The sequence below is a fragment of the Macaca mulatta genome, chromosome 14, assembly GCF_049350105.2.
Source record: "Macaca mulatta isolate MMU2019108-1 chromosome 14, T2T-MMU8v2.0, whole genome shotgun sequence".
In the NCBI taxonomy this organism is placed as follows: Eukaryota; Metazoa; Chordata; class Mammalia; order Primates; family Cercopithecidae; genus Macaca; species Macaca mulatta.
Window position 1 is genome coordinate 118,974,869 of NC_133419.1, and position 26,749 is coordinate 119,001,617.

Here is a 26,749-nt window from a genome sequence, read left to right on the forward strand (position 1 = left end):
GACATAGATAAGGTATCAACTTAGAGATAACACCCTGCTAGCATTGGGCACTATCCTTCAGGACGTGTGATATACATATTAAGCCAATGACTGTTACATGATACTATGTCTCCAAAAGGTAAAATGCATGTGTCCAAGAGCTAAAGGTTAGAAGTAGGAATATTCATGCTTACCATTACTTCCAGTGACCCACTTAGGAAATTTGTGCTTCCTGTCCCGCTAACACTAGGCTCTGAGTTTCCAGGGGCCATGGTTTCCAGAGGCAGAACACTTTCACCACAGCACCCACTAAACTTTAAGCTACACCACTGCCAAGAGACCAGCATGCAAAAAAAAAAAAAAAAAAAAAAGATCTGCTCCCCCAGCAGAGTGAATCTCTCCATATCTGATGATAAGGAGGAGGCAGGGCTGCAGAGACAACTCAGATAGAATCCAAGGGATCCCCTGGGGCATCTTTTAGTGCAATTTTGATGGTAAATGGGCAAGTGCAGCAGACACAGCCTGAAAAGACCACACGGCCAGGGGCTCACACTCCTCAAGCTGTGTCTTCCCTGAGGTCAGCAGAGGTGCTAGCTGAGGCTAGGAGCAATCCAGAATAGGGAACAAGGGTTACCTATCAGATGTGCCCTGGGACAACTGTGCTAATGGGGCTGTAATTTGTCCTGTTAGGAAACTTTCCTTTTTAAAGCTTCTCCAAGAAAACAGATAACCAGAATCCTGAAAAGGCTGTTTAAGGATGGGATGGAATTATTATATGAAGCGAATGGATCCAAGCAGTGCAAGGGTTAAACTGCATGGATACTGTGGCTGCACCCAGGTCACTACCCCAGGGCTGCTTCCTCCCCCAGCTGCTGGGATTCTTGTACTCAAGGACTCACAGTTGAGGTCTTTCAAAGGCATTGCCCTCAGCAAAAGCAGCTGCCTCACCCAACTTCACAGAGCCTCAATTCATAATACCTAAATACCAGTTCAGGTATTTTTCATGGCCGCTTTGCTCAATTCAGGATAACTTGGGAAGGTGATCCCAGGCTGAGAACTCCCCATGGCTCTGGCTGAGGCTCCTGATATGTCTCATCGCAGTTCACGTCTCTCTGCCAGATGCGACCCCTCTCTCCCTTACAGATAATGCTCCTGTGCTTCCTCAGAGAGCCACCTGCACAAATCTCCATCGTTGTTTCCGAGAGAACCCGATGGATAGCAATGCACATTTACAGACACGAAGGTAACCACCAGAAAAAAAAAGAAGCTGAAAAACTTAAAAGTTGTTTTCCCTAGGGAGAAGTGTAGGGGTGAAGTAAGGTAGAACGGGGGACTATTGTTATACAGCCCTTCTATATGCATTGTTTTTAACATGCACGTATTACTTCCATCATAAAACTTTTTTCGTTTTGGCCAGGCGTGGTGGCTCATGCCTGTAATCCCAGCAATTTGGGAGGCCAAGATGGGCAGATCGCTTGAGCTCAGGAGTTCGAAATCAGCCTGGGCAACATGGTGAAACTCTGTCTCTACCAAAAATACACAAATTAGTTGGGCATGGAGGTGGGCACCTGCAATTCCAGTTACCTGGGAGGATAAGACAGGAGGATCGCTCGAGCCCGGGAGGGGGAGGTTGCAGTGAGCCAAAATCGCATGATTGCATTCCAGCCTGAGCAACAGAGTGAGACTTCATCTAAAAAAAAAAACTTTTTCCATTTGAATATTATAACAATTTGATACTGTCACTATTTGAATACTTCCTACAGCCCTAAGAAAATCCTTAAGAACCCCTAACATAGCTTGCAAATCCCTTCCCATCTGGCCCCTGCTGAGTTTCCTATCTCTCTCTCTTTTTTTTTTTTATTTACAGGGTCTCACTTTATCGCCTAGGCTGGAGCGTAGTGGCATAATCATAGCTGACTGCAGCCTCAACCTCCTGAGCTCAAGTGATCCTCTCACTTCAGCCTCCCGAGTAAGCGGGACTACAGGTGAGCACCATCACACCTGGCTAATTTTTGGGGTTTTTTGTTTTTTGTTTTTTTTTTGTAGAGATAGGGTTTCACTATGTTGCTCAGGCTGGTCTTGAACTCCTGGCCTCAAGCAATCTGCCTGCTTTGGCCTCCCAAAGTACCACATCTGGTGAATTTCCTGTATCATTTCTTACGTTCCTCTTTCTCCCTGTTACCTGCTGTTCTGGACTTTCCATTTCTCTTCCTCATCTCTGGGTTTCAAACATGCTGCTCCCTCTGTCTGGAACGCTTTCCACTCCACCTGGTTCATTGCTGTTCCTCCATCAACTTCAGCTTCAATGTCACCTGCTCAGGGGGACCTTCTCTTCCCCACCCCACCCCAGACTATCTTAGTTCCCTTCTATCACTCCCACAGCACCTGAACGTCTTCTTTCTTAGCATCAATCTCCTGAAGTTATCTGGGGGTTTTTTTAGAGCTGGAGTCTCATTATGTTGTGCACACTCACTAGGCTGGAGTGCAGTGTCTATTCACAGGCAAAATCACACTCACTACAGTCTCGAACCCCTGGGCTCAAGCAATCCTCCTGCCTCAGCCTCCTGAGTAGCTGGAAGTACAGGTGTACACCATCATGCGGGGCATGGTTATTGCTTGTGAAGTTATCTGTTTAATCTCCACATTGCCTTTTTTATCCAAGAGGACTATTTATCTTGTTACTCCTGTATTACTAGCACCCAGCATATAACTACAGTACAGTAGACAGAAAATGTGCATTAAGTAAGTGAATTTCATCAAAATGATTTCTAGAGTCCCAGCTCTGTAATCTGCAACTTAGATAACCTGCCTGAGCCTTAGTTTACTCAAGTATAAAATGGAAATAAAAATAAAAATAATACTTAACTTCGAGGGTTCTTTTAAGGATTAAATATGTCAGAAAAGCTCTTAGAAGAGTGCTTGGATATAGTAAGCATTTGATTGACACACACGTAAGCATAAAGAAAAGTTACATCAATTCACACTCATACCAGCAGACTTTGACACTATCACTCCCTGTTCAACATCGAGTCTTGTGTTTTTAAATATTTTTGTAAAATTATAGGCAAAAAAATGGCATCTTACAGATTTAAGTCAACATGTATTTTCAAGCCAAGAAGTTTTATTTATAAGATGGCTGCACCCTGCTGCTCCGTGCCAGATCCACCATAAAGAAAGCAAATGTTCAGTGCATCTCCCTCCTCCTGTCAGAGCCTATAGGGGAAGGAGGACCCCACAATGTGGAGGCATATTGTATTACCATTACTTTTAATGGCAAAAACTGCAATTACTTTTGTGCCAACCTACTACATGGTCTGGACAGCTAAATGTCATGTATTTTTCATGGCCCCTCCAGGTTTTGTCAGAGTCCTCTTGTTTGACCTTCTAGGAAGGCTGTGGGACCCAGCTTTCTTCAACCAATCCAGGTGGAGGCCTCTGCCTTGAACGTTTCCAAGTGAGGTAAAACCCGCAGGCCCAGAGGCCCCTCTACTTCCTGTGTGGGGTTCAGAAACCCTCCTCCCCTCCCAGCCTCAGGTGCCTGCTTCAGAAAATGGTGAGTCTCTCTCTTATAAAGCCCTCCTTTTTCATCCTAGCATTGGGAACAATGGCCCCAGGGTCCTTATCTCTAGCAGATATTTTGAAAACGTCATCTGTTTTGCTTTTTTTCCAGAAGTAGTAAGTTTGCTGGCCTCCGCCATCTTAGTAAAGTAACCGTCCCATGAAAGAAAGATGCAGTCGGGCACTCGCTGGAGAGTTCTGGGCCTCTGCCTCTTATCAAGTGAGTAGGGTGGAGTGGAAAGGGTGGTGTGTCTCCAGACCACTGGAAGGCTTACAGCCTTACCTGGCACTGCTCAGTGGCACCAAGGAGCCTCGTTTACTAGATGTAAGGAACTGTTGGTGCTATGTTAGGGTGGGGGATTAGAGCTAGGGACTAAAGAAAAAGATAGGCCACGGGTGCCTGGGAGAGCGTTCCGGGAGCAGGCAAAGAAGAGCAGTTGGGGTGATCATAGCTATTGCAAGCAGAGAGGTCTCACTACCTCTAAGAACGAGCTCATTCCAACTTACCCAGCTCTCCAGAACTAACCCAAAAGAGACTAGAAGAGCGAAGCTCCACTCCTTGTTTTGGGGAGACCCGATAGTTGCACCCAAACTCTGCACAGGGCATATATAGCAAGTTCATTGTCTTTGAGACCATAAAATGCCTCGTAATTTTTAGTCCTTTTCAAGTAACCGACAGCTTTCAGTTTATTTAGTTTTTTTGAAGCAAGATGGATTATGAATTGATATATAACCAAGAGCATTTATATATCTCATATGAAATAAATAATACAAAAAAAGTTGCCATTTATTGAGTGTCAGATGCTATGTAAAGAAAAAATTATTTAGACATGTTAACTGGTTTAATCCTACTTCCACCTGGGAAGGAAGGTGTTATATCCTCTTTTTAAAATTGTTTTTAACTTTTACTATATAAACTGATAAGCCCTCTACTTTACAGATTAAGAAATTGATACTCAAAAAAGTTAAATAACTTGTTTTAAAGAACATAGTAAGTGCTGAAGCCGATCTGTGAGACCAGGACTGTTTGTGCTCTAAATGGCTGCACCACATGAGGCAAAATGGCTCGTGATGGTTTTATTTCAAAGACCTAGAAAACACTATCACAGCTGGTGCCCCCATCTCAGAGCCACAGCCATGATGTCTCCACTTCCTGCTTCATCTTAGGTTTCTCACGTCTTGAATGTGCACACAAATCACCTGGGGATCTTGTTAAAAATGCAGCTTCTGTTTCAAAAGACCCGGACTGGAGACTGAGATTCCACATGTCTAGTACGCTCTCAAGTTTATTAATCTGCTACTGGTCCTAGGAACACATTGAGTAGCAAGTGGCAGGATGTGACTCCTGTAGGGAGTGGCCAGGCATATTCTTAGAGATCTGTGTTATAAAGTATGCTTTTCCTTAAAAATAGAAGGAGAAGGAGGAGGGCCAGGTGCAGTGGCTCACGCCTGTAATCCCAGCATTTTGGGAGACCAAAGTGGGAAGATCACTTGAGCTCAGGAGTTCAAGACTAGCCTGGGCAACAGAGTGAAACCCCATCTCTACAAAAAATTAAAAATTAGCCAGGCGTGGTAGCACACGCCTATAGTCCCACTACTTGGGAGGCTGAGGTAGAAGGATCACTTGAGCCCAGGAGGTCAAGGCTTCAGTGAGCCATGATCAAGCCACTGCACTCCAGCCTGGAGTGTCTCAAAAAATATATATAAATAAACAAATAAATAAATAAATAGAAAATAAAAGAGAGAGTATCAAAGACCCAATCACCCCTAGACGTCTGGCATCATAGGAATGTGTCCAGTCTTCTCTGGGGATAGGAAAGTGGGGATCCTATCTCCCCCCGTGTAGAGGTTTCAGTAAAAGAAAGGCCTAGGTGTGCAGAAAGCTTTCAGGCAATGCCAGGGAAACTGATCATTGTAATGAATCCAGGGTATTGCTGAGTGAGGGCATCCTGGAGGGCCCGGTGGAAATGTGGTCAGGCTCTTCAACGCACAGGCCCTAGATGATGAGTAATCAGGGTTTCAAATATTTCCATCTCTGTCTCAAGCAGAAAACAAATGGAAAAACTGAACCACCAGAAAAGCAGAGCCAGAGATGGAACAAGAATCCCAGTGTTTGTACCCAACCAAGAGTGTGTTTTTCTTCCACAGAGACCAATGTTCAAAATGGAGGCTTGAGGGCAAAATTCTTTTGCTATATCTCTAGTCATCCAAAAATATGGTCCTAACTTTTTCTGACTCCCACTTGTCAGAAATTGTGGACTCATTGTTAATGCTAGATGCTTCCTTCCTCTATTTCCTCCCAAATTTCCTGGGAACCCCTGGTCAATACCAGCAGTAAGTTCCACTGTTCTACAGCAACTGGGAAGGACATCAGATGTCATCAGTGGTCATACTGCAACACAGCCCTTTTTCTGTTTAGGAATGCAGGTACCCACAACATTTACTAACACTTTTTTTTTTCTTATTTATTTTCTAGTTGGCGTTTGGGGGCAAGATGGTGAGATATGCTTTCTTTCTTTTTTATGAAACCACCCCATCATTGTTTGTAGTTATGAGTGGAGCTTTCTCTTAGGCCTCCCACAGAACTTCCACGGAGGTCAGGAAAAGGAGTTTCTGCCATCTACACCTTTGACTTTCCTCACAAGTCTGGAGATATTTCTAGCCCAGAAGGGGGAAGCAACAGAGGCAGGAAATAATGAGTCTTAACTATACAAAAGAAAAATTGAGGCTTAAATGAAGTTGAAAGCACAAACAGTTTTCTTTTGTTTGCATCTCATATTTGATGTGAGATTCTGCAGAGGAGATGTAGCCAGAATGCATGCACAGGGTTACTCTGGATAAGCTGCTGGGGCAACATTTGGGTGTGTGTTCAGAATCACATGTCTGAATACATGTGTGTACACATGTGTTTATGCGAGTGCACGTGCATATGAGTGTACCCAGCCTGAACTTACTCTCTCAACCACAGCAGTAGAGTCAGGAGTGTTCCAACATTGGAAGGCCCTCTATTCAATCAGCTCTTCCAAACAGAGTGAACCAATGTTGTATTTAATGGCAACCATGGCTGGACACCGTGGCTCACACCTGTAATCCCAGCACTTTGGGAGGCCGAAGTGGGCAGATCACTTGAGGCCAGGAGTTTGAGACCAGCCTGGCCAACGTGGCGAAACCCTGTCTCTACTAAAAATACCAAAATTAGCCAGACATGGTGGTGCACGCCTGTAGTCCTAGCTACTCGAGAAGCAGAGGCAAGAGAATCGCTTGAACCTGGGAGGCAGAGGTTGTAGTGAGCCAAGATTGCACCACTGCACTCTAGCCTGGGCAACAGATCGAGACTGTCTCAAAAATAAAAATTAAAATAAAGGCAACCACTATGCCAGCCTAGATTCCGCCATGCTGCCTAATTTGTAGTGTCCTTAGGAGCCATTTTTGTAAATAGTCGTCAGATAAGACGTAAGGCCCAAAACAGCTTTTTATATGCAGCCAAGGAAATTGGAAGTTCCATTGTTTCCTAAGGGTTGAGGGAAGAGTCCCAACCCACGGGAGCAGGGTCTGATCTTCGTTGCCGAAACATTACTAATGGCTTCTTACCGTTTCCTTTTCAGGTAATGAAGAAATGGGTAAGAGGATTTCCACTCTATCTAGCAAAAGTTTTCAAATGTGGAATGAAATGGTCATAGAGTACAATCACCGTAACAAACACTGAGAACTAAAACTATTAAAGGGAAAATACGAGTATCTTTCAATGAGATCTGTATGAAATGTGCCTGTGTTTGTTGCTAGCTGTCATGTCAGATTATAGCTGTGCATATATGTATCTCTGATCACACACATATGGGTGTGGGTTGGAGCTGCCATGTGTTTGTGTATATGTTTTTGAAATCTTTCAAGGCAGACAGAGACAGTGTCTCATTTACCTAGCCCAGTATCTGGCACATAGTAGGTGCTCAATAAATATTTTTTGAATGAATAAATGAACAAACTATGAACACATTGCTAATTACCTCCCCTCAAGAAGCTGATGGTCTTGTGTGAGACACAAATAATTGAAAATATAGTGAGTTGCATGTTATAATATGGGTAGATACAGAGTAAAATGAAGTATAAAGAGGGGAGTGATCAACTCTACCGAGTGTCATTGGGAAAGGTTCCCTGGGGGAGGTGATCCTTGAGCTGAATTTTAAAGGATAAGCTTATGTTTTAGGGAAGAAAAATATTTTATGCAGAAGAGATAAAGCTCTATAGTATGAGGATAAGAGTCTAACTGAGCTAGACCAGAATGTTTGAATCTTGGCTCAACTCTCTACTTGCTGGGTGTGTTTGAGTAATTTACCTAACTTTTCTGTGCCATAGCATCATCATGGGACAATGGAAATAATAGTGCTACCTAACTTGTAGGGTTATTATGAGGACCAAATGAGTAGTTTATTTAAGGCGCTTAGAACATTATCTGACATAAAAGGCAGTAGGTGGGCTGGGCATGGTGGCTCACGCCTGTAATCCCAGCACTTTGGGAAGCCGAGGTGGGAGGATCACCTGAGGTCAGGAGTTCAAGACCGGCCTGGCCAACATGGTGAAACTCCATCTCTACTAAAAATACAAAAATTAGCCAGGCGTGGTGGCAGGTGCCTGTAATCTCAGCTACTCAGGAGGCTGAGGCAAGAGAATTGCTTGAACCTGGGAGGCGGAAGTTGCAGTGAACTGAGATTGCGCCATTGCACTCTAGCCTGGGTGACAGAGCGAGACTCTGTCTCAAAACAAACAAACAAACAAAAAACAGGCAGTAGGTGAATTTTAGCTATTAATACATGAAAAGCACCCTGACTATAGATGATAAGCATTAAAGTTTACTGAGCACGTATGTTTTAGGCATTGCTCTAAATATTTTACTTGAATATCCTCATTTAATTCTTCTAACACTCCTATTGTACAGTGAAGGAAACAAAGGCTCAAATAAATACAAAAATAAACAAAAATAAATAAACAGTCCAGTCCTAGAGATATAAATGCAGATTTAGGCCAGATGCCGTGGTTCATGCCTATAATCCCAACACTGGGAGGCCAAGGCAGGAGACTCACTTAAGCTCAGAAGGGTGAGGCTGCATTGAGCCAAGATTGTGCCACTGTACTCCAGCCTCTGTGGCAAAGAAAGACACTGTCTCTGAAAAAATTAATAAATAGAAATTTAAAAATAAAAAAGTTTTAATGCAGATTTATATGATACTGAAGTTCATTTTCTTAACCATTATGAAATACTATCTCTTGATGTGTATAAAATCTTTGTGAGCACACATATCTTTTTTTAATTTAACTTTCATTTTAAATTCAGGGGTACATGTGCAGGTTTGTTATATAGGTAAACTTGTGTCATAGGGGTTTGTTGTACAGATTATTTCATCACCTAGGCATTAAGCCTAGTACCTATTAGTTATTTTTCCTGATCCTCTCCCTCCTCCCACCCTCCACCTTCTGAGAGGTCCCAGTGTGTGTCATTTCCCTCTGTGTTCATGTGTTCTCATCATTTAGCTCCCACTTCTAAATGAGAACATGTGGTATTTGGTTTTCTGTCACTGTGTTTGTTTGCTAAAGATAATGGCCTCCAGTCCCATCCATGTTCCCGCAAAGGACGTGCGTGATCTCATTCTTTTTTATGGCTGCGTAGTATTCCATGGTGTATATGCAGCACATTTTCTTTATCCAGTCTACCATTGACAGGCATTTAGGTTGATTCCATGTCTTTGCTATTGTGAATAGTGCACAATGAACATACGCGGAGCACATTTCTGTCTAAGCATAGACATCTAGACCCTTGTGTGAGCATGAGTTAAGTCTAAGCTCTGCTACTGAATTTGTGCCAATAAAAGTTGTGAGCAATTTTCTTTACATTTTTTTCAAACAAACACACCCAGCAGAGTATAATGTCTATGTAATCTATTGATGATTTCTAGTTCATTTAACATGTCTAAGAAACATCCGTGTTGAAAAATTATTTATAAATTAAAATAATATAAACTATCTACTGTCCTTTTACTCAGCTCCCAATTATAAGCAGGTGGAAAAACCTGGAGAATGATTTGTTTACATTCTGTGCAGTCTTTGTCAGAGGGCTGCCGGAGCAACTGGGTCAGAGTTCAGTTCTGTGCTGGGAGCAGCAGGACCTCAAGAAGGAAAGGAGGAAAGGAAGTAACTTTTTCTTGAGCACCTGCTATGTGTCATCCACTTCCACCTTCATAATCCGTTTAATTTTCACAAAGACCCTGTGAGGTTGGTGTTTTATCTCCATTTCCCTGATAAAGAAGTTGAGGTTCAGCGAAGTTAAAGGACTTGCCCTCGGTCACACAGACTAGGGCAGATCTAGGATTCAAACACAGGGCTTCTGACGCTTGAGTCCAGAGCTCTGTCCCTAACAGCGGCACCACCGCCTCTCCTCTCCTCCAGCTGTCATGTCCAGGCTATAACAGAACCCAGTGTTCCAGCCACAAGTTTTCCAGGAAATAAGAAAGGTCTCCTAGCTCCACCTCCCAGGGCAAAAATGGCTGCTGTGGGAAACGTGGCTGGACCTGCGAATGGCATTAGTGGTTTATTAGTTGATTTCAGTTGTCCACACTGATGGGCCTCCGTCTAACAAAAATAATTGAGAGCTGATTATGCTCAGATACAAAGTAAAGTGAAACCACTTTTTATTGGAAGAACCATTCCCTCAAAATGTGTAGAGTATTTCACATTATTTAAAGGCAAACAGAGAGGAAATTATATGGAATAAGAATAAAGGTGTTTCTTCTCTATTATGAGAGACTCAGTTCTGAGAAAGAATTTCTGAATTGTAAGAAATAGGTAAGTCCACGAATCAGTGATTCGGTGGAGAGCTTTCTTTCTGAGAAAGCCAGTAGTGCTCCCTTCTGACAAGCAAATCTAAGGCCTAGATGACAGATGACTTCCTGCATTTGGGTGGTTCGTTTGTCATTCACACCTATCTGTAATACAGTTCTGGCTAATGTAAGAGGATAAGCTTGAAGATCTCTGGAATTTTTTGGCTTTAGGACTTTAAGGCTTTCTGAGCTTCAGTAGATCTGGATCTAGGAGCACACGCTGGTATATTCTGAATCCGATGTATCTGAGTTACATCTATGAGCTATTTAATAAATATATCTACGAGCTAAATCTCATAGGCTAAGCATGAACCTCACCTCCAAGACTCAGGGCTCCTAAGTGGATGAGACCCCCTTTGGGAAGTCTTGTGGGCAGTGTCTAATTCCACTAGAAAAATTTTACCTACAATTTAAACTTAAACCAAGATATTTTCTTACTGCTGTTTCCTTTTTTCATTTTCAGGTAGTATTACACAGACACGTGAGTTTACTAGTCTTTTATTTATGCCCTGTCTGAGGATGCAGATTGGTGGGTAGACGAGAAGGAACTGATTGAGAGAGATTAACCCCAAGAATCTTCCCAGCATTGCATTCTCAACCCCGTTTTAGAAAAGTTCCAAATAGGGACTTTTATGGGTTTTTCTTTACATCCATCTTACCCTTCCCAAGTCCCCATGTCCCTGCGTAAACCCTAAAGCCACCTCTCAAAGGTTCTCTAGTTCCCTTCAGGTTCTCCAGTTCCCTTCATTCCACCTATCTCCTCTTCCACACCCTCCAGCCAGTAGAGCTCCCTTTTGACAAGCAAATCTAAGACCTAGATGACAGATGACTTCCTGCATTTGGGTGGTTCTTTTGTCACTAATTTGCCTTTTCTAAAAGTTGTCCTGGTTTCTTCCATCAATTTCCCTTCTTTCTCCCCAGCATATCAAGTCTCCATCTCTGGAACCACAGTAATACTGACATGCTCTCAGCATCTTGGATCTGAAGTACAATGGCAACACAATGGTAAAAACAAAGAAGATTCTGGGGATCGCCTGTTTCTGCCGGAATTTTCAGAAATGGAGCAAAGTGGTTATTATGTCTGCTACCCCAGAGGAAGCAATCCAGAGGATGCGAGCCATCATCTCTACCTGAAGGCAAGAGGTAATCCAGGTCTCCAGAGCAGGCACCACCGGCTCTTTAGGGAGGACCATTCAAAAGGGCATTCTCAATGATTTCCCCTAACCCAGCTCACAGTGCCCTGGTGTCTTTGTGCTTCCTCCCACACTCAGTCCCGGGACTCTCTGGTACCACACAGCATCAGTGTTTTCTGGAATATAGATTAAACACCAATATGAGGCTTTGGGGTAACCCCAGTCTGTGCAAGATCTAAAATAGCAACTCCCTAAGAGACAGGACTGGGTCATTTGCACTGCATCACACCCAGGTTCATGGCACACCAACGTGAGTTTATCTAATGCTTCCTCCAGAGATAAATTTTTCAGAAAGGTTTGCAAAAAAGACTCAAGTCCACTCTGATAAAATGGCATAAGCTAAGGTATAATAATAAAATAATAACAATAGCTAACATTTATTGAGTGCTTATTAAGTATCACTCAAGCACTGTCTGTATCCAACACTTATCAAGGATTTTTTTTCATATAATCCTCTCAACAACCATATGGGTTAAATACCATTTTATTCCCATGAGTAAAGGGATGAGGAAACAGAGCGTCTGTGAATTGAAAACACACTTCACGCTTCTCACAGCTAGTGAGTAATAAAACAGGTACTCAAACCCAGGGCTGTTTGACTCCAGTGCCTCCACCCACAGCCACCACTCTTTGCTTGTCGATGTTGTTCTGAACGTATTGAAGGGGGGGCTCTGGCCGTGGCAAGTGTGTGAGTAGTAAGGGGAGAATGACTTTCAGGCGCTCCCTCCTCACCTCCAGTGCCTTGTGTTTTCCTTGCTTAGTGATTTCCCCTCTCCCCACCCCGTCCCTGACAGTGTGTGAGAACTGCATGGAGATGGATGTGATGGCGGTGGCCACAATTGTCATAGTGGACATCTGCATCACTCTGGGCTTGCTGCTGCTGGTTTACTACTGGAGCAAGAATAGAAAGGCCAAGGCCAAGCCTGTGACACGAGGAGCAGGTGCTGGCGGCAGGCAAAGGGGTAAGGCTGTGGAGTCCGGTCAGATGAGATTCCTGCCAAGGGGGACGACCAGACTGGGCCAGCGTGGGTGGCAAGTCCACAGCTAGGTCAGAACAGCTTCTCTAGAGCTTCTATGCACAGCTTCTACTACTGTGATGACAAGATCTCAACAGAGGGTTTCAAATCTCATGTCACTCCCCTCCTTCCATCCTGTAAAAGTGCTAAAAAGTTTATGAACGTGACGGGCTTCCTCACATGCCTGTCGATGCCTGCAGTCATCCGATTCTGTCCCTAAGCTGTGGGAAGACAGACTTTGATATATTAGTTCCTGCCTTTTCCTTTCCCTTCCCTGTGTAGAGAAACAATGGGAGGACCTTGAGCTGAGGAAAGTCACAAAATGATGAGAAGAGCGTAGGGTCCTCAGAGATGAATGAAAGAAAAAAAAAGAGAAAGAACGTAAAAGGGAAGTGGTCGAAGAGAGAACAACAGGGTTTGCCATTCTCTATCTGGGTCTCACTGACACAGACAGTGCTGCAAGATTGGTTCCCTCATGGGAATGAAACGTTTCCCCTCCTTCCTCTGCAGGACAAAACAAGGAGAGGCCACCACCTGTTCCCAACCCAGACTATGAGGTAACGGGGGATAGAAATGGGCCAGGAGGCTGGAGGGGATGCCCCTCCGGTCGGGGGGCAAGGGAACAGATGGGATGGCCCATCTTGTCTGCCAGATGCTTCAAAGCCCCTCACTCAGGGCTTCCATGACGACCCTCTATGTGCCACCTCTGCCTCCTTCATGGTAAAACAGGACTGTCTCAAAGGCTGCATGGCTTCCACAACCATGGAGAGGAGGAAGCTTGCGAGAGACAAACTCCTCTTTCTCTGGCTTCTTCATTATCTGGGATACAGCCATGGAGAATATCGTATGTGCAAATTCTAACACAATAAATTCAAGGCTGATATTCCACCAGCATGCACCAGTATAGCCATACGAGTTATTGAAATATTAAAATTATATAAATATTATATAAAAGCTATTGAAATATTAAATTACTTCATTGGAAAATGGCCCCAAACTTTGCTCACCCCAACCCACCCTTACACACACACACACACACACGGCCAGGCATCCCAGTCTCTCCCCCACCAGGCTGTCTCTTGAGTTGGGGTAACTGAAGAGTTAATGCCTGGCATGGCAGAGGATCACCAGGATTGTTCTTGTTGATTGGTATGTGTGCACTACTAGTTGTTAAATATTTTCACTCTCACACCTGGATATACTCAACAAATATTTGTTGAGCACCAGCCAAGCACGTAGTATTTACTTTAGTATAAGTGAATTATTTAGTGTAAGTGAATTATTTAGTATAAGTGAATTATTTAGCCCTGACAGAAGCCCTGGAAGGTGGGTCTTTAAGTTCCTATTTTTGAGATGGGAAAGTTGAGGCTCACGGAAGGAGGTGACCAGTTGAAGTCTCCTACCGTCCGAGCCAAATTAGAATTCCAGCCTGCCTCCTGACTTCAAGTCCAAAGCTCTCTCCATGCACTAAAGCTAGATCTTCAGCGTCCTTTCTCAGGAGGTACTTCCTCCCGCACCACTGACCACCTCCTCTCTACTTCATTCCCAGCCCATCCGGAAAGGCCAGCAGGATCTGTATTCTGGCCTGAATCAGAGACGCATCTGACCCCCTGGAGAACACTGCCTCCCGCTGGCCCAGGTCTGGCTCCTCTCCAGTCCCCCTGCGACTCCCTGTTTCCTGGGCTAGTCTTGGACCCCACAAGAGCATCGTTCCTCGGCCTCATGGCGAACTCACGCCCTCCAGCCTGATCCCCAGCTCCCTCCTTCCTGCCTTCTCTGCTGGTACCCAGTCCTAAGACATTGCTGCCGCTTCTTCCTTTGAAGCATTATCAGTAGTCACATCCTCACAGCTGGCCTGCCCTCTTGCCAGGATATTTATTTCTGCTATTCATTCCCTCCCCCTTGGATGTAACTTCTCCATTCAGTTCCCTTTTCTTCTTGCATGTAAGTTGTCCCCCATCCCAAAATATTCCATCTACTTTTCTATCTCCGTCCCCTTTTGCAACCCTCTCTGGGGATGGACTGGGTAAATGTTGACAGAGGCTCTGCCCCGTTCACAGATCCTGGCTCTGAGCCAGCCCTGTGCTCCTCCCTCCCCCCACACTCCCCATCAACCCCGCAACCCCCTAGCCCTCCACACCCACACACCCCCACCTACCCCCCCACACCCCCCCTCACCCCCCACACACCCCCCCTCCCCTGTCTCCGCTGTAGGCCACTGGATGGTCATTTGCATCTCCCTAAATGTGCTCGGCTCCTCTCAGCTGAGAGAGAAAAAATAAATTGTGTTTGGCTGCAAGAGTTGCTGTCCCTCTTTTCTGAGGAGCCCTGAGAGGCTGCCTTAATTCCCAAGACCATTCAGGTTCTCACTACCTTTGACTAAATTCTCAGCTATGACCCCAGATGCAAACACTCTCTGTTTCCACAGCTGGTAGGGCCATTACCTGAAGCTCTCTTTAGAGAGGGCATAAGGGAATAAGAAAAAAGAAAAAAAGCCCGGGCGCTGTGGCTCACACCTGTAATCCCAGCATTTTTGGAGGCCGAGGCAGGCAGATCACGAGATCAGGAGACTGAGACCATCCCCATCCTGGCTAACACGGTGAAACCCCATCTCTACTAAAAATACAAAAAATTAGCCGGGCGTGGTGGCAGGTGCCTGTGGTCTCAGCTACTCGGGAGGCTGAGGCAGGAGAATGGCGTGAACCCAGGAGTGAGCTGAGATCATGCCACTGCACTCCAGCCTGGGCGACAGAGCGAGACTCCATCTCAGAAACAAAGAAAAAAAGAAAAAAGAAAGAAAGGGTAGAGGGAGGGAAGAGAAAAGAAAAAGAGAGAAAGAAAAATGAAAGGGAAAGAAGGGAGGGATTGAGGAAGGGAAGAAAGAAAGAGGATGGGAGGGAGAGAAAGAAAGAAAGTTTCACCAACTTCTCTCGGAGGAAGACATCAAAGGTGGCAGAGAATGACTGATGGGTCCCTGATGGAGTGGTTGGTAGAAAATGGGCAAGACAGAAACAGGACTTGAAAAACAGATGAAGTTACGGAAGAAGACAGTGGCGGTGGAAGCCCGGCTTGGGGATGGGGCACAGATTTCCACAAGCTGCCAGGAAAAGCTGCAGAGCCAGGGCTGGGGAAGTGAAGGAGGGAGGTGTCTCAAGCAGGCACACCCCCACCCTAAGGCAGCCGCCTGCAGCCAGCAGCGGGCTGTGGTTAAGCAGCGCAGGATGTGGGCTGCACTGCTAAGCGTGGCTCCTGGGAGTGACGGTGGGAGAGGTACAGTGGCAGCTGGGCGGAGGCCAGTGTGGGAGCGCTTTGTTCTCAGTCTCACACCGCACACTCTGCTTGCAGAGAGAGGAGGCCAGAGCATCCAGGAACTGTCCTACTCCAGCTCAAACCAGCGGGCTCTATTCTCTCCCTCTCTGCACTCAGAAATTTCCCTGCTGACAGCAGGGCTATTTATGAGTGTGACCACCACTAAAAAGGCCGTTTGTGACCAGCGGCCTCCACATACTGTTCCCCCTCAGTATGGGGGAACATAGCTATAGCTATGGGCTGTAGCTACAGCTTCTATTTGGTTTTGGTCCCTGTTGAAGAGTCACTTCCTTCACTCTAAGCATCAACACTTAGGCTCAGAAGACGCCCCCGTGATGTTGTGCATCACTGGCTGCTGATCAGCAGGCTGGCCCAGGGATGGCAGTTTTGTCCCAAGTATACTTGATTGTGCCCTGTCAAGGGGAGGCATGGCTCAGTGTAATACAGGCAATCACAGCTAACATGTATTGAGCATTTACTCAATACAGGCTTCAGAAGTTGTACTTAGCACTTTACCTGCATTATCTCATTTAATCTTTATGTTGACACAGCAAGTTAGATGTCAGCCTCACTTTACAGACGAGGATACTGAGGCTCTGAGAGGTCAAGTCATTGCCCAAGTCACAGATGGGGTGGGGCAGAGCTGGAACTAGCAGCCAATTCTAATGGTCAGAGCATCTACTCATTACTGACTGTGATCATAAAGAATGCTCCCCATTGTCACACACTGGGGCCTGTCAGGGGCATGGGGGGCAAGGGAAGGAAGAGCATTAGGACAAATACCCAATGCATGAGGGGCTTAAAACCTAGAAGATGGGTTGATAGGTGCAGCAGATCACCATGGCACATGTATATCTATGTAACAAACCTGCATGTTCTGCACATGCATCCCAGAACTTAAAGTAAAATTTAAAAATAAAAATTTTATAAAAGAATGTGTTGGGCACGGTGGCTCACGCCTGTAATCCCAGCACTTTGGGAGGCCAAGGCAGGTGGATCACGAGATCAGGAGTTCGAGACCAGCTGGCCAACATAGTGAAACCCTGTCTCTACTAAAAATACAAAAAATTAGCTAGGCATGGTGGTGGGTGCCTATAATCCCAGCTATTTGGGAGGTTGAGGCAGGAGAATCACTTGAACCCAGGAGGCAGAAGTTGCAGTGAGCGCAGATCGTGTCATTGCACTCCAGCCCAGGTGACAGTGCAAGACTCTGTCTCAAAAAAAAAAAAAAAAAAAAAAAAAAAGAATGTTTCTCATTATCCTGACTTAAAAGCTCTGTATTTAATTGTTTATGCATTCCTTGAATTAGTGCTTTTCTAATCACTCATATGGCTATCAGCACTATGCTAACTGCTAGGAGGATATCAGTAAACAGTTCCTGTCTTGAAGGAGCTTGCAATTAAATAAGAGTGGTCAAGCATGCAAAAAGTTAAAGAGCAACACAAGAACAGATGATGCGATTAATCACATATGCGTGTTACAGTGTTGCAGGTGTTCAGAGGCAGAGAAAGTTCCACGGAGGAAAGACTTTATCTAGGCCTTGAAGGGAAGGACAAATAGAATTTGGAGATAAAGAAGGCACTCCAGGCCGGGCACGGTGGCTCACACCTGTAATCCCAGCACTTTGGGAGGCCAAGGCAGGTGGATCATGAGGTCAGGAGTTCAAGACCAGCCTGATCAACATAGTGAAACCTCATGTCTACTAAAAATACAAAAATTGGCCGGGCATGGTGGCATGTGCTTGTAGTCCCAATTACTCATCTCTCCCACGGTAAGATAAGCTCTCCCTTGACCCTGCGTGCCTCCTGCCCAGATACTTCCCTTTCTCTCTCTGCCTTTTTAAGCCCCAAAGAGAAGTCTACTAGGCCAACTTCCTCATTTCCCTCCGATCCTCAGCCCTCTACAGTCAGGCTTCCTCCTCTACCACTCTAGAAACTCTCAAAACATCACAGCGCCCTCCTTCTTGTCAAATCAAAGAAGCATTCCATGAGCCTTTCAAGAGCAGACCTCTCAGAGGTATGTGAAAGATTGGCCGCTCACTTCCTTGGCTTCCATGACATCATCTGCCCCTCCTTACCTCTCTTGAAATTCCTCCTCCACCTGCTCCTTAAACATTGGTGTTCCTGGAAGTTCTGTTCTCATTCCAATACCCTTCACACTTCACCTATTTTTCTTACTTTTCCATATCTCTATCCCCAGACCTGACCAGATCAGATATCCTCTTAGGCTTTAGACGTATTCTGGACGTCTTCATTTGGGAGCCCACAGACTCCACAGACATTTCAAATTCAAGATGTTCAAAACTGAAGTCACCATTCCACCCCCCACCCACCCCCAATCCCTCAAACCATCTCCTCCACCTGCATGTCCGTCCCCAGCGAAGGGTACCACCATCTACACAGTGCTGCTGGATCAGAAGCCCTGGAATTGGCCTGGATGCCTCCTGCACCCTCATTTTCCACATCCAATTAGTCACCAAATGGCACTCCCTAAATAGCTCTTCAAACTGATTTCTCTCTATTTCTGCCTCCATAATTATATGTGCCATATCACTTCCTGCTTGAAGCTCTTCAAGGATGCGTAACCTCATACAGGAAGAAGCCCATACCCCCTACTTAGCCTTACACTCCAGGTCTTCTGCTTTTGGATCCTTACCACCTCTCCCTTATTGCTAACACTCTGCAACTTGAATTTCATGCTCTAGTAAAACTAAATCTCTTGAAATTCTCCCTGCTCTCCACCTCTGTGTCTTTGCTCATGCTTCCTTCTCTGCCTGGACTGTTCTTTCCTTGCCTCACTTTTTTTTTTTTTTCTTTTCTTTTCTTTCTTTTTTTTTTTTTTTAATTAAGCAGACTTTATTTGAGCAAAGAAAATTTATGAATTGGGCAGCACCCTGAACCAGTAAAAGTTCAGAGTGCTTCACCCAGCAACATAGGCAGGCCGAATTTATTGGAAGTAATACACACAAACAGTTTGATGGGGTACAGCTCAGCATTTGCCTTATATGGACATGGTCTGATCATTTGGCAGCCTATGACTGGTTAAAGCACAGCAGCTGTGACTTGCTGAGATTCAGCTATTTGTTACAAGAATATGGTCTCAGCTGGGAGGCAGTTTACTTAAATACTAAGTTGGGTTGCAGTTCAACAGATACGCCAGCAGCTTTGGGCCAAATTTAATTTAAACATTTCTGCCTTTTGGTCAGCATCTCAATTTTGAAAGATTGACCAAAACTTTGGCCCCTGACCCCATTTTCCATCACCCTCATAATGGACTTGTTTTGTTTCAATATTGAACTCACAATTCACAACTTCACCTTAGTTGGATGATTCTTTGTGCTGCTTTCTTCATGTTTTTGTTATTCTAACCCTAATAGACCAGTTGATGTATAAAGAATGACTGCATAGGAGCACTTAAGACTTCCCAGGGGAAGCAACACATCAGAGAGACTGTTATTGTTATTATTATTTTTTATTATTTTTAAGATGGAGTCTCGCTCCATCACCCAGGCTGGAGTGCAGTGGCACAATCTTGGCTCCCTGCAACCTCCACCTCCTGGGTTCAAGCAATTCTCCTGCCTCAACCTCCTAAGTAGCTGGGATTACAAGCACTCACCACCACAACCAGCTAATTTTTGTATTTTTAGTAGAGTTGGGGTTTCACCATGTTGGCCAGTCTGGTCTTGAACTCTTGTTCTCAAGTGATCTGCCTGCCTCAGCCTCCCAAAGTGCTGGAATTACAGGTGTGAGCCACCACGCCCAGCCAGGGGGACTATTATGATGACTATGAGTGGCCAATGCCAAGAAACTGAAGTACACTCCTTATCAGGAGTTTCCACAAACAACTAGTCAAAATCAACAACTCAAAGTCCGTGCAATAAAGATAGTTCAATAGCATTTGAGTCCAGCTGGTCAGTCTTGGTTCAGGAGATGATGGTGATTAGGGCCACAGTTCACTACAAAAAGACCTGATTTAAACTCACCTCATTAAATGAGAGAGCTATATTAGAGAGTCTCAGAGACCTCCAGCCAGCAACAGTGGACAAGTAGTGTTTGTAAACAGAAAAAGGAAGTGGTATTGGATATAGCCTGATCGGTTATAGGTCAGCCTTTACCTAATTTAGACACATCTGATCAGTCTGCAGTCTGCCCCTGACCGAAAGCTGGCTGCTGTGATTGGAGGAGACTTCCTTTCTTCTTACAAAAATATACTCTCAGGTCAGGTTGTAGTTTGTTTACATATTAAATGAGGTTACATCCCAGTCAAATCCTCCCTACAAAGTATCCCCTATTCTGACCTCTATCACCATAGACTAATTTTTCTGGTTTTTCAGCTTTAAATAAACGGAATCACACAATTTAAAAAAAAAAAAAGAAGAAGAAGAAGAAGAAGAGAAAAAGGAGGTTGCAGTTCACTAAACTGCAGCATTTTAGAACAAATTTAATTTTTTTTTTTTTTTTTGGACAGGGTCTTGCTCTGTCACCCAGGCTGGAGTACAGTGGCACAGTCTCGGCTCACTGCAGCCTCCACCTCCCAGGTTCAAGTGATTCTCCCCCCTCAGCCTCCCAAGTAGCTAGGACTACAGGCACCCACCACGCCCAGCTAATTTTTGTATTTTTACTAGAGATGGGGTTTCACCATGTTGGTCAGACTGGTCTCAAACTCCTGACCTCAGGTGATCTGCCCACCTCAGCCTCCGAAAGTGCTGGGATTACAGACGTGAGCCACTGCGCCCAGCCTGGAACACATTTAATTTAATTTAGCAGAACTTACTCCCTGTGCCCAGAGGAGGTGGGGGCAAGAGTTGCTTCCCATGAAGAGTGCACCTGATGAGAAGGTAGCTCCAGATGACTCAAAGGAAAACCAAGAATCAGGAGAGAAAGCGAAGTGCAGTTCTTGCCTACTTCAAGATAGGACCCCAAACTCCTGGTTAATAGTAGGGACCTACTTCCCTGTGCACCCCAGCTCCCTCTCCACTGTGCAGATGCCTCCTGGGCCTGGCGACCACAACTTGGGGCCTCCTCTAAGGCCCAGAGTTCGCAAAGTCAGACGATGCCCAGCTGAAGTGGTCTGGGCCTTGTGGCAGCACCAGATCCAGGGCGAGGTCACACTGCTGGTCCTCAGAGTACACAGGCCGGTAGCCCTGCAGCTGCAGCACACTGCCACATACACACTGCACGCGCAAAGGGCAGCAGGTGGTGAAGACCTTGGTGAAGGGCAGCGCGTGGCTCCGGGCCTGGGAGACGTTGAGCTCATTCCTAGACAAAGTCTAGAAGGCCTCAAGTGGCCAGCCGATCCCTGATAGATGGGTGATGTTGTGGATCCAGGCCTCGAGCTGTGGCGTGACTCACCTTGCCTCCACTTCTCACATGACTTCTATTCATGCATCAAAACTACACAGATGGAGGATTTCCTCCAGGAAGCTTTCAAAATCCCTCTCAGATGAGGCTAAAAGCTGCTACTCCTTGGTGCCAAACAACTCTGTAACTCTGTTTATAACTCTGTCATATTCCTACCATCATATTAGATGTATCTGTATATTTAATGAAAGGATGGATGATAAATGGATGAGTGGATGGGTGAATGGATGGATGGATGATGAGTGGATGAATGGATGAATATATGATGGAGGGATGAATTTTTCACTACTAGATATGAGGACAGAATCTGAATTTTTTTATATATATACTAGCTCCTACATAGTTCAGAGCCTAGTTCATAATATATCCTCAATAAATGTTGACATGAACTGACCTGAAGATGATGCTGATGGAACTTCCACAGAAGACCAATAAGATATCGATGGGAAATACAGATATTACTAACATGGATAGAAAAATAATCAAAATGAACATACTGAAAACTTGCAAGCACAGCGTCCCTACTCAAAGGAACCTGCTGTTCCTCCACCTCTTTGGCTTGGATTGATGTCTGGGAACAGCCAGCTAAAATCAACCTCATCCTAGGCAAAGGTACTTTGGTTCGCAGTAGAGAATAAGAGAAAAAGTTTGGTGTGGAAAGAGAAGAGGCAAGAGCTTTCCTTACTGGGCGAATCCATAGTTATAGATTATTCAGAAAGGGAAGCTGTCTGAAAACCAAGCGTCCCTTTTCAGATATGTTGACTCTTAGTTCCTTCAGACATCCCTGGTACAAGTCTTGGCCCCATCCCAGAGCTGGTACATGATTAGGAGACAGAGATCTGCCCTCCTGGCATTTGCCCATTCCTTGGTCCTGTAAAGTACAAGCAACTAGATATAATGACAAAAATATTTCCCAACTTTTCTCAATGAGTTCTCGAGCTATTTAACCCTGAACACATATTTTATTTAAGAATACCTCAAAATGGAAGAATTGGAGGTGATGCTGAGAAGCCAGGGAAACACTAATAACTCAGAGACAATTCCAACAATGCAGTATAACTATCACTGCATCATCACACCCTGTTCACTCAACAGGCTATGGACTCAGGGGTTCTATTTACCCTAATCCCATATTCCTCCTCCCAAATTTAGAGCCGACCAGAACAACAGGTCTCTTAATTCCCTCTTTAGCTAAGAATTTCTAGCCCTGAGAAATGCAAAGCAAAACCACAATGCATTACCACCTTACTCCTGCAAGACCATAATCAAAAAATTTAAAAAAAAAAAAAATAGATGTTGGAGTGGATGTGGTGAACAGGGAACACTTCTACACTGCTGGTGGGAAAGTAAACTAGTACAACCACTATGGAAAACAGCATGGAGATTCCTTAAAGAACTAAAAGTAGAACTACCATTTGATCCAGCAATCCCTCTACTGGGTATCTACGCAGAGGAAAAGAAGTCATTATATGAAAAAGATAACTTGCACATGCATGTTTATAGCCGCACAATTAGCAACTGCAAAAACATGGAGGCAACTCAAATGCCCATCAATTAACGAGTGGATAAAGAAACTGTGGAGTATGTGTGTATATATGTGTACATACACATATACATATATATACACATGTATATATATATACACACACACATACATATGCATGATGGAATACTACTCAGCCCTAAAAAGGAATGAATTATGAATTAATGGCATTCACAGCGACCTCGATGAGATTGGAGACTATTATTCTAAGTGAAGTAACTCAGGAATGGAAAACCAAACATCATATGTTCTCTCTCATAAGTGGGAGCTAAGCTATGAGGATGCGAAGGCATAAGAATGACACAATGGACTTTGGAGACTCAGGGTTGGGGATAAAAAGACCACAAATTGGGTACAGTGTGTACTGCTCAGATGATGGGTGCACCAAAATCTCACAAATCACCACTAAAGAGCTTACTCATAGCCGGGCGCAGTGGCTCACGCCTGTAATCCCAGCACTTTGGGAAGCCACCGCAGGTGGATCACGAAATCAGGAGTTCAAGACCAGCCTGGTGAAGATGATGAAACCCCGTCTCTACTAAAAATACAAAAAATTAGCTAGGTGCGGTGGCAGGCGCCTATAATCCCGGCTACTTGGGAGGCTGAGGCAGGAGAATCGCTTGAACTCAGAGGGTGGAGGTTGCAGTGAGCTGAGATAACACCACTACACTCCAGCCTGGGCAACAGAGTGAGAGTCCATCTCAAAAAAAAAAAAAAAAAAAAAAAAAAAAGAGCTTACTCATGTAACCAAACACCTGTTCCCCAATAACTTATGGAAATTAAAAAATTTTAAATAAAGAATTCTAGCCCTGAACATTGGTTTTATTTGTGAAGTCCGATCCCACAGGTACCTGTTGCTTACTGACATCATGGGCAGAGATGTCCTAGCAAATGTCCTTGGAATGACAGGTGGAAGAGTTGGAAGTGGAGTTGAAATCCTGAGAAGGTTTCCCACTTGGACAGAGGCAGAGTAGTGCAGGATAAATGTAGATGCTGAAGTGAGAAAAATAAGCGGATGAGGAGGCCGTAGATTACATATGGGATGCAGAGGACAGGAGGGATACACATTACAGAAGGAACACCACATTGCAGTTGAATGCAGTGTATGGGGGGAAACAGTGGAAAGGAGGAATATAGAATAAAGGAAAGATTAAGAGTATAGAAGAGGAGCTCAATTTCTGCCTCTAGCCTAGTTGGAGTATCAGGAATTGAATTTACCCTTCTGCATGAAACGATTAAGACATGAGATAAAATAGATGAAAATAATAGTTTTTAAGACTTTGGATTTCAGGCAAAAATAGACAGTGATCTCTGAGAGGTGGGAAAAAAAACAAGGGAAGCCCTAGGGTTGCCCCAGCTTATAGCCTAGAGAGAGTTCCCAGCCTATGGTTCATGGCAGGAGAACCCAAGCAGAGCAGAGATGAGCAGAGCACTGAGGTGAAGGGACAGAGATTACAGGCCAAGGTTTCTAGAGTTTATAAAAGAGAATACAATAGAGGACAGAGACGCCCTCAGAGACAACTCCAGAGATCTGCAGAGGCCCCTCAAATCTTCAGCTGAGTAGTGAGCAGTGCGTGCATATGAAAAAAGTACAAGATGCCAAATTAAAAAACCACTTGAAAAGATTAGAGAGAATAGTCCTTGGAGCTCACACAAGGCCAGAAAGAGTTCCTGTGTGGCCGGGCACAGTGACTCACACCTGTAATCCCAGCACTTTGGGAGGCCGAGGCAGACGGATCACCTGAGGTCAGGAGTTCAAGCCCAGCCTGGCCAACATGACAAAACCCTGTCTCTACAAAAAATACAAAAATTAGCCAGGCGTGGTGGCAGGTGCCTGTAATCCCAGCTACTTGGGAGGCTGAGGCAGGAGAATCGCTTGAACCCAGGAGGCGGAGGTTGCAATGAGCCGAGATCATGCCACTGCACTCCAACCTGAGTGACAGAGCAAGACTCTGTCTCCAAAAATAGTAATAATAAAAGCTCCTGTGCCCTCATAATTCAGGGAGTATGGGGAAGAACGTTCGGAAGGGTTTTGCCTCAATAATGAGGAGAAATGAACCCTGCATAAACATTGTACTGGTCCTGCCTAAGGAAGCTTAAAGGCAAGGCCCAAAAGATCAAACTCTTTCCAAGTGAGTAATTGCATCCTAGAACAAAGCTCAAGGAAATGTATAGGAACACAAAAATATGTAGCATCTTAACTTTATGATTTCTGGCATTTAACCAAAACTTAACAGACAGGCAAAGAAACCAGAAAATGGGACTTGGAATGAGGGAGAAAAATCAATTCATCAAAACCAATCCAGAAATAATACAGATGATAGAATTACTAGGCAAATACATTAAACAAGTGATTCTATATGTTGAAGAAGCTACAGTAGTCCCCCCTTATCTATGGGGGATACATTCCAAGACCTTCAGTGTATGCCTGAAATCAGATTGTAGCAAACTCCATCATATACTATGATTTTCCTGTACATACATACATACATACATACATACATACAGTAAAGTTTAATTTATAAATTAAGAACAGTAAGGGATTAACAACAATAATAATAAAACAGAATAATTGTGATCATATGACAGCATCACTACTCCTGCCCTCTAGGGTCATTATTAAGTAAAATAAGGATCATATGAGCACAGCACCGTCACAGCACGACAGCTAATCTGATAACCAAGACAGCTACTAAGTGAATAAGGGAAGGTAGCATAGACAGTGTGGATACACTGGAAAAAAGGATGAGTCACCTCCTAGGTGGGACAAAACAGGGCAATGGGAGATTTCATCATGCTACTCCAAGTGGCACACAACTTAAAACTTACAAACTGTTTGTTTCTGGAGTTTTTCATTTAATATTTTCAGACCTCAGTCGACCATGGGTAACTAAAACCAAAAAAAGCAAAACAGCAGATAAGGAAGCACTACTGTAAAGGAAACATTGAACATGTTAAATAACAACATGAATAATATTTTTTTAAAAGGCCCAAGTCAAACTTGTAGAGATGAAAACTATGATATCTGAGAGGGGGAAAAAAACGCATTGGCCATATCTGGCCGGGCATGGTGGCTCATGCCTGTAATCCCAGCACTTTGGGAGGCCAAGGCAGGCAGATCAGGAGTTCTGGAGTTCTGAAGTCAGGAGTTTAAGACTAGCCTGGCCAACATGGCGAAACCCCATCTCTACTAAAAAATACAAAAATTAGCTGGGTGTGGTGGTGGGTGCCTGTAATCCCAGCTACTCTGCAGGCTGAGGCAGGAGAATTGCTTGAACTTGGTAGGTGGATGTTGCAGTGATCCAAGATTCCTCCACTGCACTCCAGCCTGGGCCACAGAGGGAGACTCTGTTTCAAGAAAAAAAGAAAAGAAAAGAAAAAAAATGCATTGGGTATATCTAACAGCAGATTTGATATTACAGAAGAAAAGATTAGATTAGTGGGCTTGAAGATATAACAATAAAAACACAAAGATAAAATGAAACACAAAGAAAAAAAATAAAAGAATAGAAAAGAATATACCGTGCTAACACTAATCAAAAGAAAACCATATATTAACATCAGACAAAGACATACTTCAAAGACCAAAGAATGTTACCTGGAATAAAGAGAGGTATCATGTCATGTCACAATGACAAAGGAGTCAAGAGAATATAGCAATTCTAAATGTTTATGCACCTAATAACAGGGATACAAAATTGGCAGCCAAGGTGGCTCACACGTGTAATCCCAACACTTTGTGAGGCCGAGGTAGGCAGATCACTTGAGGCCAGGAGTTCAAGACCAGACTGACCAACACGGTGAAACCCCATCTCTACAAAAAATACAAAAATTAGCCAGATAGAGTGATGGACCTCTGTAATCCCAGCTACTCGGAAGTCTGAGGCAGGAGAATTACTTGAGCCCGGGAGGTGGAAGTTGC

At 44.4% G+C, this 26,749-nt stretch overlaps 1 protein-coding gene across 1 annotated transcript; it reads left to right on the plus strand.

The window, feature by feature from the left end:
• Positions 1 to 3,334: 3,334 nt before the first annotated feature.
• CD3E (CD3 epsilon subunit of T-cell receptor complex) lies at positions 3,335 to 14,914 on the plus strand. The gene is made up of 9 exons (XM_015115816.3): positions 3,335 to 3,532; positions 3,650 to 3,757; positions 6,014 to 6,034; positions 7,143 to 7,157; positions 10,870 to 10,887; positions 11,328 to 11,549; positions 12,394 to 12,561; positions 13,126 to 13,172; positions 14,165 to 14,914. The coding sequence occupies exons 2-9, from the start codon at positions 3,709 to 3,711 to the stop codon at positions 14,219 to 14,221; spliced, it is 597 nt and encodes a 198-aa protein (XP_014971302.2). The 5' UTR covers positions 3,335 to 3,532; positions 3,650 to 3,708; the 3' UTR covers positions 14,222 to 14,914.
• Positions 14,915 to 26,749: the final 11,835 nt, after the last annotated feature.

Coding starts and splice junctions, on each gene's coding strand:
- CD3E (XM_015115816.3), top strand. CDS start 3,709: ATGCAGTCGGGCACTCGCTGGAGAGTTCTGGGCCTCTGCCTCTTATCA. Junction 3,758..6,013: donor GGGCCTCTGCCTCTTATCAA/GTGAGTAGGGTG, acceptor TTTATTTTCTAG/TTGGCGTTTGGGGGCAAGAT. Junction 13,173..14,164: donor TTCCCAACCCAGACTATGAG/GTAACGGGGGAT, acceptor CTTCATTCCCAG/CCCATCCGGAAAGGCCAGCA.